This window comes from Teleopsis dalmanni, chromosome 2 (genome assembly GCF_002237135.1).
Source record: "Teleopsis dalmanni isolate 2A chromosome 2, ASM223713v2, whole genome shotgun sequence".
In the NCBI taxonomy this organism is placed as follows: Eukaryota; Metazoa; Arthropoda; class Insecta; order Diptera; family Diopsidae; genus Teleopsis; species Teleopsis dalmanni.
The window spans coordinates 181,458,592-181,470,126 of NC_051847.1; the positions used below are offsets into that span (position 1 = coordinate 181,458,592).

At 25.3% G+C, this 11,535-nt stretch overlaps 1 protein-coding gene across 1 annotated transcript; it reads right to left on the reverse strand.

The window, feature by feature from the left end:
- Positions 1-1,826: 1,826 nt before the first annotated feature.
- LOC119685159 (V-type proton ATPase 16 kDa proteolipid subunit-like) lies at positions 1,827-9,514 on the reverse strand. The gene is made up of 4 exons (XM_038099372.1): positions 9,337-9,514; positions 8,834-8,926; positions 2,775-2,967; positions 1,827-2,702 (listed from the first exon to the last, which is right to left on the reverse strand). The coding sequence occupies exons 2-4, from the start codon at positions 8,919-8,921 to the stop codon at positions 2,498-2,500; spliced, it is 486 nt and encodes a 161-aa protein (XP_037955300.1). The 5' UTR covers positions 8,922-8,926; positions 9,337-9,514; the 3' UTR covers positions 1,827-2,497.
- Between the last annotated feature and the right edge of the window lie 2,021 nt (positions 9,515-11,535).

An 11,535-nucleotide genomic window follows, 5' to 3' on the forward strand; every position in this document is an offset into this window, starting at 1 on the left:
CTTTAACTAAAATATGGATGCTATAAATGAAATTTTATTGACTAATTTACTAGCTTTAATATATTTTTTTATCTAGAGAATATTTTTAACAGTAAATGTTTTTTAAAGGCTAGTTGGTAAAATATTTGTGAATATATTATTTAGAATAGAATCAGAAATAGACCAACTATTAAGTATTACAAATCGGACACTTTGATGGCTGATCGCCAATTTAAAGGCACTAATGAGAAAGTTTTGAATGTCCCAAAAGCAATCGAATAAAAATTTGACATTATTTTTAATAAATAATGTTATTTATTAATGATGTTAATGATTTAATGTTGTATTATTTTACTTACACTTTTTATTGTACATAGCTTGTGACATTTTTTTCATTTACATAAATTTGTTCATTTGTTTTAACAATAATCTTACGAACAATTTTTACATAGCGGTCTCTAGCGCAGACTAGATTCACTGTAAATGAAAAAAACAAATATTTTTGAATATTTTAATGTTTATTTAAGGTCGTGTGCGAGTTAGGCTAAGTTGCGTTCTAAATGAGGGAAATACTAAGTTGTGCCGATAATGTAGTGATGTGTCGATACGTGTTGATAAATGGCTAAATGTGTGCAGTGCAAAAAATCCCAAAAAATCTCCCATTTGGTTTAGCATCAACTTAGCCTAACTCGCACACGTCCTAAATTTCGTATTCTTATTCTTAATTATATAATTATAGTATCAAATTTTAATTTGAATATAAATTTTATTGTCAGATTTTACAAATTTCTTTGATATATTTTTATTTCACAATACCCTTTACAAATTAATAATTTAGCACTTTAAATTTACGAGGGCCGAATTCAAAGTTTTTATTACTCTGTAAGGCACGATTTAAATTTCCCACATATGCTTGTGAAATTATTGGTTTTAGTAAAAACAGTTTTCTCCATTATGGCATATGTCAGTTTAAGCTTAGTTTTCGAGATTTCAGATTTTAGAGTTGAACATTTTTAATTAAAAACCACTAAAAACAAGTACAGTCTCCTCTTCCTCTTAGAACTTCCTCTTGTTGCTAACCGACATTGTACTCAATACAAATATTGCATATACTAGTGGACGCTAGATGGCGAGTGTATTGTTTTTTATTATTGTTAACATAAAAAATGTAAAACTTCAAAACTCAATTATTTGACAAGTTAGGTATAATAATCATATATATCTTTGTAAAATAAGCTATTCTACTAAAATGACACGTTTGCACTACTTACTTAGTAAGTTACTTAGGTAACTTTAAGATTTTGTCGTTTCCATTGACATAAGTTACTTATTGCATTTGAAAGAGTTTTTAATTGATATATTAAATTAATTATATATATATTTGATATATCCATTGCATATTGCATTAATAAAAACAAAGATTTTATTGAATACTTATTTGCTCAGCGCGTTGGTTTACAGCTCAGCATATGACAAATATTTCTAATTTTGATAATATGCCTTGTGGGAAATTTATTTTAAAGGCTTGCATTCGACATTTTTGGTCTAATTTTCCTTGATTTATTTTTAAGTAAATTGGAAAGCACGGAAGCTCGTTGTATGGTTAACGAAATTTACTAAGTAAGTTACACTTACTAAGTAAACAGTGGAAAATTACTATAAAATTAATTTATAATACTCTAGATATTTTACCAGAGTAGCAAGATTTCTTTGAACTTAACAACTGTTTTATATGACTTGATAATTCGATATATCTGTTTAGCTACATCGCTATTAGGGAGAGTAATAAAAAGTTATTTTTTGTTGGAAATTTAAATATACAATTTTTATTGATATTCATTTCATAGTTTGTTTGTTCAAATAACTAATAATACAGTTTCTCTACAATCACAAGAAAAAACAACAACACCGAATGTTTTCAATTTAATTGTGTCATATTCTCAGCATCACGAATATTTCACCAAAAACTTCAGCAAAAGCTGCCAGTGTTGCTGTTTTTGCTGTGATAAGCATTTTTCTCGTTTAAAAGGGATTTTGCTCTTTTTTTGTTCTTTTTTGTTTCTTCTTCGTTTACAATTTTTTTGTTTAAGTTTTTTTATATATTTTACAATTTATAGTTCTTACTTTATTTATATATTCAACAATAAATAATACAAATAAATAAATTGAGACTTAATTACAGTGTATAATGTATGTTATGTTTGAGTGTGTGTGTTTCGCATGTGTGTTTTCATGGTTGTTGTATTTGCTTAGTTGATACACAAAATACATAAATTTAAATCGAGTTTGTGAATAAAATTATTTTTAACTGTTGCTTTTGGTGGAAATTTTCAAATTGTACATGTAAATTTAAAATCTTCTGTTTATTACTCTAAACTTACATGTACAATTCAAAATTTTTTTCATAAAATTTTTTTAACATAAAATGCGAACATTAATTAATAATTGGTAATTAATTTTTGTTGTTGCTGCAGTAGCACATGATTTGTACGACTTGCGAGGCAAAATATCATGTAACTTATTTGGCATATAGATAAATGGCAACGATAAGACCATAAAGACCCAAGACTTCAGAGAAAATCAGAATCAAGATCATACCAACGAAAAGACGTGGCTGTTGTGCTGTACCACGTACACCAGCATCACCAACAATACCAATCGAAAAGCCAGCACCTAACCCGGAAAATCCTACAGCCAAACCAGCACCCAAATGCATAAAGCCACTGTTAAATATTAAAACAAAATTGATTATTGATAAATAATTATTTGTTATATATAATTATGAATTGATTTACTCAAAAAGGGTGTAACCATCTGATGCGCTCTTTAAATCACCAGCAATTAGAATGGCTACGACCAAACCATAAATAGCAATAATACCCGCCATGACCACAGGAATAATACACTTCATTATCATTTCAGGCCTCATTACAGCCATGGAAGCAATACCAGTACCAGATTTCGCAGTACCATAGGCGGCACCCATTGCTATGAATAGAAGAAAATTCATATTATTTACTTTGTGGTAAAATCAGATTTGTTTTATTTTTATTAGATTTAATTATTATAATTACGTCAACTTACAATAAGTAAAACTAAACTATTAATGTAGTATTTGCATATAATTATTAATTCATACTCTAAATTTTTTTTATATTACATTCTAGGTATATAACAAATACATATATATAACAGTTTCTAGTTTTTAACATTTCATATATTTATATGTATCTGCATTACTGGTATTCGTTTTAAATTATATAAATCAGTTGTCAGTAATCTTCACTAGATGTCAGTGATCTTCATCAGACGCCAGATATCTCTATATTTATTATAATTTTATGACTCTGGATAAACTTTGGTCAGATATTTGCGTACACTCTCACTTTTTCGTTAAAATTTTATTTGGATATAAAATTCGAAAATAATACATTTTTGTTTTCGAACATAAAAATTTTGTCAAATTTTAACCAGTGTAGATGTCAAATCAGTTAGTAAGGTAATGATAACTATACTATATTAAATTATCTCGATGAGTGACGGACGGCATAAAAATAATATTCTTGACAATGCTTATTAAAGCTTACCGGTCCTTGAATATATAGATCACTACTATTATTATAATTTATTTTAGCTGCCAAATATATATAGATTGGCTTGATTTAAAAGAAAATGCAAATAACTGGTAATCTGAAATCGAGCATAAGCGACCATTGACGCCATGAAATGTCTCTAAAGTAATAATTAATAATGAGAAAACGGTCTGGGAATAAAAGGTGCCCCATATATGTTATAGATCAAGAATAAAGTTATGGTCATGTGTTTTTGTAGATAGCAAATGATTTTAATGTAATGTTTTTCAGTAATTGAGTTGAAAAATAGATATTACGGAGTTAGGATCAATAAACAACCTAATCGATTAAGCTATGTAGACACTATAAGCTCCTAATAAAAGTATAGATTAAATGTCCATAATAATGTAGCATAATTTTGTGAAGCCTAGCTTGTTTAGAGAAAGAAGTACAGGATTACGGATTGCAGTCTCATATACACCACACATAAAAAGAACTACGATTTCTGTAAAGAACATCTCTACAAATAAATCTTCACTTTGAAATAAATATATGAGATGATAAAAAATAATAATCCAGTGTTAATAATTTTTAACATTTTCATATACTTTGTAATATAGCAAACTCTTATAACAGAATTACTATGTAGATGACTAAAAATATTCTGAAATAAACTTATTAATCTAATAATTTGATTTCAACAAATGTGCAATTGATATGAATGTAATAAAAATTTATTTGTTACGCAAACATTATTTAATATATTTAAGCTCCTACTTTTGCGATACTATAGTATGTACAATTGTTTTTTAAGTCATCGGGAGTTACATGTAATTGAGTTATTGGTTTTTTTCTTTAAGTAAAGCAAACTAATTTAGAGTATTTAGGGTATTTTGTAAGTAAACAAATGTTATCGCCTAAAGCACTTAATTGCCGTTGTGGCTGATAATGGGTCTGATAAGATTTATACGTGTCTCATGCGAGTTACCAAACCATAATTCGATCAAGTGCAGTTGTGCTTCAATACTGAGACGACCTTAATTGTTAGCTGAAGGCATATAATTGACATTTTACAGTCAAAATTATTGAATGTTAATTTAATTTACTCACATTTTAGTCTATTAACGTGGAGAACACGTTGATAATTACTTTTGACGCTGGTTTTAATCTTGACAAATTTTCATTATCGTCGCTACAATTTTTTTTAATTTATTATTCTATTGATATGACAAGATTGATTCATTTTTCTTTAAGGTCTTAAAGACATTTTCTAGTGTTGACGATTTTTTCGTAGAAATAAATAATTCTTAAAAAAAAATAATCAATTGATTATGTGATATGATATTGTTATGATTGTGTATTACTAACAATGAATGTATTAGAAACAAAAAAAAAAAAATAAACTTAATCAATATACAAATTAGACTTTTATTATTTTTTAAATAATTTATTTTTCTTTTTTTGATATTTATTTTTCTTTTTTAAATTTTATATATATTTTTCTTTTCATGTTTAAAAATAATAAATAAATAATTATAAGGCGAGAAAACTTTATGAACAGTCATCACTTAATTAAGTCAATACTGACTTAAGTCGTGTTTAAGTTAATAACTTTGCTGACTTGGTTCCTACTTCAGTAAGTTTGAACTATGAAATCGGTGCGGTGCTATGACAAATCGTCTTTTCTCATTAATTAATAACTATTTTGCGGCAAGTGAACTACTTTACAGTTATTAATTTAAACAAATAAAAATTTTATTTTACGTTAAACAAAACATTACATAAAGATTATTTTTAATATAAAATTAATAATTAACTTTATTAACTCAATGTTAACCTTAATGTCAACTTATTAACTAAATATTAATTTCAACGTTAATTTATTGTTCTTATTAGTTAATAACTATTTTGCGGCAAGTAAAATACTTTGCATTTTTTAATTTAAACAAAAACCGAAGTAATATTTAGGTTAAATAAAAAATTGCATAAAGATTGTTATTAATATAAAATTAATAATAAGTTATTAACTCATATTATTATTAATATGATATAACTTATCATTATTAGTGATAAGTTATAAGTTAACTTAATATTACCTTATAAACTAAATATTAACTTTAATGTTAATATAAATATTGCACAAGTTGTAACTGAAAGGTTGTTATGATATAATAACTTCAATAAACTATATAATAATAATAATATATAATTTATTGCAATATTTCAATAAACTAAGCTTACTCATTTTTTGTTAGTAATGCATTTCTTATGTATATGGTTTATATATTTGCATATATATTTAAAATGTGTGAAGTAAATAGAACATTAAAGGTTGGATAATATACACAATATATGCAACATGATATAGAAAGTTCACAAATTTGATAGATCTGAATATATTGAATTGCTATTACTGCAAAAAACAATATACCTATGTAATTATATGGTATTTAGCAAAGTTGATGCTGCCGTAAAACCTATGAAATCTTTTCTGCTATACCGGGAGAAAATCTCAATCTAGGTACTACTAATTTTTATATTTAGAAGGGATAATATGCTTTACTACGACCTATCATATATTTACTATTATACCCGGAAAAATTCTAGCTAGCTTCTACAAATTATATATTATATTTAGAAAGGATAATGCCGCAATAGAGCTCATTAAATCCTCCTTGCTATAACCAAAAAAAATAGCTATATCATATATATTATATATTTTATATATTATATATAATTATAATAATATAGTAACATTTTATACTAAGAAGAGTTTTATTTCAGTAAAACCTACGAGATCCTTGCTATACCCGAACAAAATCTCAAGATAGGCACTGAAAATTTTGTATCATAAAATCTCCTAAGCTAGGAGTAAATCTCCTAAGCTAACTTCTAGAAATTGTATACTATATTAAGAACAGAAAATAGGTACTGCAATACAAATAATAAGATCTTCTCAGAAAAAGAGAAAATACCAGAGAAAATGCTATACCCAGAGAAAATAGATACTTCAAATTATATATTATATTAAGAAGAGTTAATACTGCAGTAAAATCTATGAGATCTGTGAGAAAATTTCCTAAGCTAGCTAACACAAATTAAAAATAATGCTTTAGTACAATCTATGAGGTATTTTCTGCTATACCAGAAGAAAGTGTTCTGAGTTAGCTACTGCAAATTAAGCCTATTAGTAAGCCTACAATATTTCTAAGTTAAAGATCAGGCCTCATTAATTTCAGTGAAAACCAGATAAAGATTTTGGACTTATATGTCCATTAGTTTAATTATGATAAAAAAATTATGAAAAAATATATATATATTAACTAGATTTATGAAACCAGCAATCATAAATAATATATGTTACTAACTGTATAAAAATTGTAATGGTCAGATAAGCCATTTACATTAAGGTGTACGTACATATATGTACAAACAAAATTCAGATATGTATACGTCAATAGATGTGGATATCAGTTAACTTTGAAGGAAACTCATGTTAATCAAAAAAAAAAAATAATCATAATAAAGCAACTTTTATGGAACAAAGAAGTATTTATTGTATACCATATTTATAATCTAATATTGATAATAACTACACATAATAAATAAACAAACCGTATGTGTTCTCACAATGTTATTGCACATAACCCCAAAAACGTACTCAACCAAAGCGAAGTGCTCTCGATTGCTTGTTAAACAATTTTTTTATTAAATGAATTTTTATAATTGTTAATAACAATTTTTTTTTATTTTTTTTTTTTGTAAAATTAAAATCAATTGCTTCAATATCTAATCATTCATTTATTTTCTATTTATTAAAGTAGTATTTTAAAATATTTTTGTTGTTATTTTTTCCTAAGTTAAGTATTTCTTTTTGTAAATTTGAAGAGTTGTGAGCATTAATAAATAAACTTTATTAAAAAGAATAAGTACTTTTAATTTAATTTTTTGTTTTGTGGTTAAAACTTTGTAGCTTTGCAGTTTTATTTATCAGATACGAATAGACTTGATGTGGCTCACAAGTGAAATCACATGACATTTATCACATGCCTATCGGTGAAACCACTTGTGGATATTTTCTTTAGAATAATCCAGTCTATTCAAAATGTGTACTAAGAAGTGATTTGATTTTTAACCATAATTATGGTTTTTAATATAGTATATTAATAATGTATTTAGATTAATTAAAATTGAGATGTTATTAATATATTGTGTGCTTTGTGGGTTCCCATTTGTTTCTAACTTATGTTATTGAGGAGTATGGAGAATCACCTATTAATATTCAAATAAAGCTATCTATTAAGAAAGATTATATATATAAAATTATATTACATTGTATTTCAAATTCATTAAATAACTCGAAAATTTTTATTGGTTCTATAAATTTAAAATAAATTCAAATCATTAATAATTAGATCTGAGATCTATATTGATTAGATCTATATTGAATATACTAAAAAACTTTTTTTAACTTATATTTGATTTGTTTCTGAATATGTAAAAATATTTAATACATTTAAAATACCAAACAATTTTATTTTATTAATTGATCAATCTTATTTCGAAATTAATTATCCTCTTCTAAATTTTACACTATAAGTCAAACGATTATTATATACTTTAAGGGAATTGAGAAAATTAGAATACTGCTTATATTTTTCGCCCTATTAGAAAAATATCTATAAAATAATTATATGTTTAAATAAAAAGGTAACAATATGTGAAAGTATAAAGTAATAACTACAACTTTCATTTTTTATAACTCTTCTTAATATATCATATTTTTTATTATTTTGGTTTGAAATTATTAATGGCCTATTATGACAATTAGTTTTCTCTCTATCGTTAACTAGAACCCCGTGATATATCTTTAAAGTAAAAAAATGTGGCCTAAAGAGATTAACTTGCAGTAGATATACATTGGCCACGAATAGAACAAAATAAAATAACTTCTTTTTCATCTTAAATATCATAAAATTTGTAAATAATTCAAATATTTAATAATAATAATAATTAATAATATAATTGAAATTATATAGTAAAACACATTAATATTTTAAACTTCAATCAATTTAAAAAATATTTTATTTGAAAAATCCTTTTTTTTTAAAATAATGAAGAAAATAAATATATGAAAAGTCTACTAAATACTATAAAAAAAACTAAATATTATAAAAAAAACTAATTTATAATATAATTCATAAAAAATATATATAATTTACTGCCTTTTTCATAAGTTAATTATTAATGATTCCTATTAAATATTAAATTCGTTAACTTACCACTGAAAATAATAGCACCAGCTGCACCCATAACACCGAAGAATGGTCCGTAGATTGGATTGTCTGTGGTAGTATCTGTGGAACTCATTTTGTCTGCAACATAATAATTATAAGTACATTAATTACATTAATTACACATTCAAATGTTTTATATTTTTAAATAAATCAATACATTTTTATCACTAAATATAAATAATTTTAAAATTATTAATTAAATAAATTTGAAGAATTAAATATAATAAATATATTTTGTTTATAAAATATTAAATAATAGCACTTATTTAAAATATTTTACAATGTTATATTATATAAAAAATATATATAAAAATTTTTTATTTAAATAAGTTATTTTTTTATATAAATTATTTTTTATTTTTAAATGTTTTTATTTTTAAATTATGAATTATTTTCACATCAATAATAACAACTTTCACTAAAATGTATTGTTTTATTTTAGTAATTTTTAATTTTTAATTTTTAATTTTATTAACATCAACACTCACTTTTTTAAATTTTTTTTCTCAACAAGGATGGAAAATTTAAAATTTTTTTAAAATCTTAACGATTTTGTTGTGGCTAAAGTATTTGGCTAGGCGCACAATTGTAAGGTTTGGTCGCTAGAATCAATATGATTCAACCGGTTGGCTCTGCTGTCGTTGAGTGTTCGTCTCAGGTGTTTTGTTAGTTTCTTTTAAAAGCAACATTTCCTGTTGGAAATATTAACTGAAAAGCTTCCCACCTGATCAAAATAATACAAGCATCTCGCTTGCGCATATGAAATACGCCATGGGAGTTTCCTTGTCTTATAAGTTAATCATATGATCGTGCAAGTCATATGATTGGTGCTTTTCACGTAAATCGTTTGAATAGCTTTGCCCGTTAGAACGATAATGGCTACTTTTACACTGGAAGTGTGTACTTTTCTGTGCGTGCACATTTCTATGTATTAAATTATTTTATGTTGTGTGCGGAAAATTCACTACTTTTTGTGTTGGCATATTAAATTTAAAAATTATTTTGTTATATATCTATTAAAATCTTTTAAATTCAAGTTTTAATGTTGTCTTATGAGCTTTGCTTGAATATAACAAAATATTTAAAATATTTTTAATTAATATTTAAACTATTTCATAAAAGAATCTGTTATAGATATATATGTATGCATAAAATTTCAATTTTTATAATTAATTAAAATTCTTATTATGTTTTTTATGTTTAAAAAAAGCATTATTTTTAAAATATGCATAAATAATATTTTTAAAATCTTCTCTTTAGTGATATGTTACAGTAATTTCTTCATCCCCTGTAAAATTGTATTCCTATTACTCTTGAATCAACGTTATGCTTATTTAAAAACACATGATTTATATTAATGTAATACAAGATATAAAATATTTTTATGCTTATACTTATACTACAATAGTATAATTACACATGCTGCAGTTAACTTATACAGTTTTGTAACAACTAATCCAAAAATGGTTCAGAGAAGACTGAATGCTTTCACTACATTTTATACGAATATAAAGTATACTTGATATCAGGAAACAGTGGATCTGCAAATCTAACAATGCAAATTTATAAACTCTGAAAGATGTTAAAACTGCACTCATTCAGGAGGGATTATACTAGAAAGTATTTTTTTTTTTGACTATGTATTTAAATTTTATTATCTATAGATACAATTTTCAAAGGAGGAGGATCAATTTCATATTCACTCCTCTGAAAACGCCACTGTTTAGTGTATTTCAGTAAAACAGCATGGTAAAACCAGCAATTATTTCAGACAGAAATAATATATATTGAACTACCAAAACTCTCTGCTTTATTTATGTATATATAACACCACAAATATTTGAAAATATGCTATAATACTTTAAGAATCATTAAAAATGACCAAAAACACTTCTTATTAAACAATTTACAATTTTAAAATAAAGCTCAGTGCATGGAAAATTTTAATACTAAAATGAAAGATTAATAATTATGTCCAAGTCCACATCGCAACATTTTACTATTTTGGTACAAGTTCCATGAACGACAGTGTGACTAGTATTGTTTCATAGTATTGTTTCAAGATAAACAAATCAATTGTGCACTATATATAAGACAAAGATAGATAACTTTGAACAAGAAAGGTCTAAACTATTATCAAAAATATTTGGAATAGTTGAGTATGGTCACATTTGTAATACAAACTGTCTATTTACTCTAAGATTAATGGATTTAAATTAAGTATATTTTATTGACTACTTCATAGAACACAAACCAGACTGACTATTTTAGTTTACAAATAATGCGTGTTTGTATAAGTTGGTTTACAATAATATCTGTAATGGTTTGTAGCTGAACGAAGTCTTTACTGGTGGTACACTCCAGTTGATCCCCAAAGCCAAAGTTGGTGAAGTCCGTACAACAACTGTAAGATATCCATCCACAATAAAATTCATCTGCAGTTATTAAGAGATTATTGGAGGGGCCATTATGACCTGCGCTTCCATACTAACAAAATGGTTCTGCCTGAAGAGATGGAATATGAACTCCGCTTCCCTTTTAAAAACGAGGGAAGTCTTCCGTTGAATTAGAGTCGATAAGTGGCACAAGAGATCAATCAAAGTCTCAGTGTTTCACTCTCTGGAAGCCAGGATACTGGAATTTTAGTACTAAAGTCGGGGATTTAGTAGTAGTTCAAGTACAAAAAT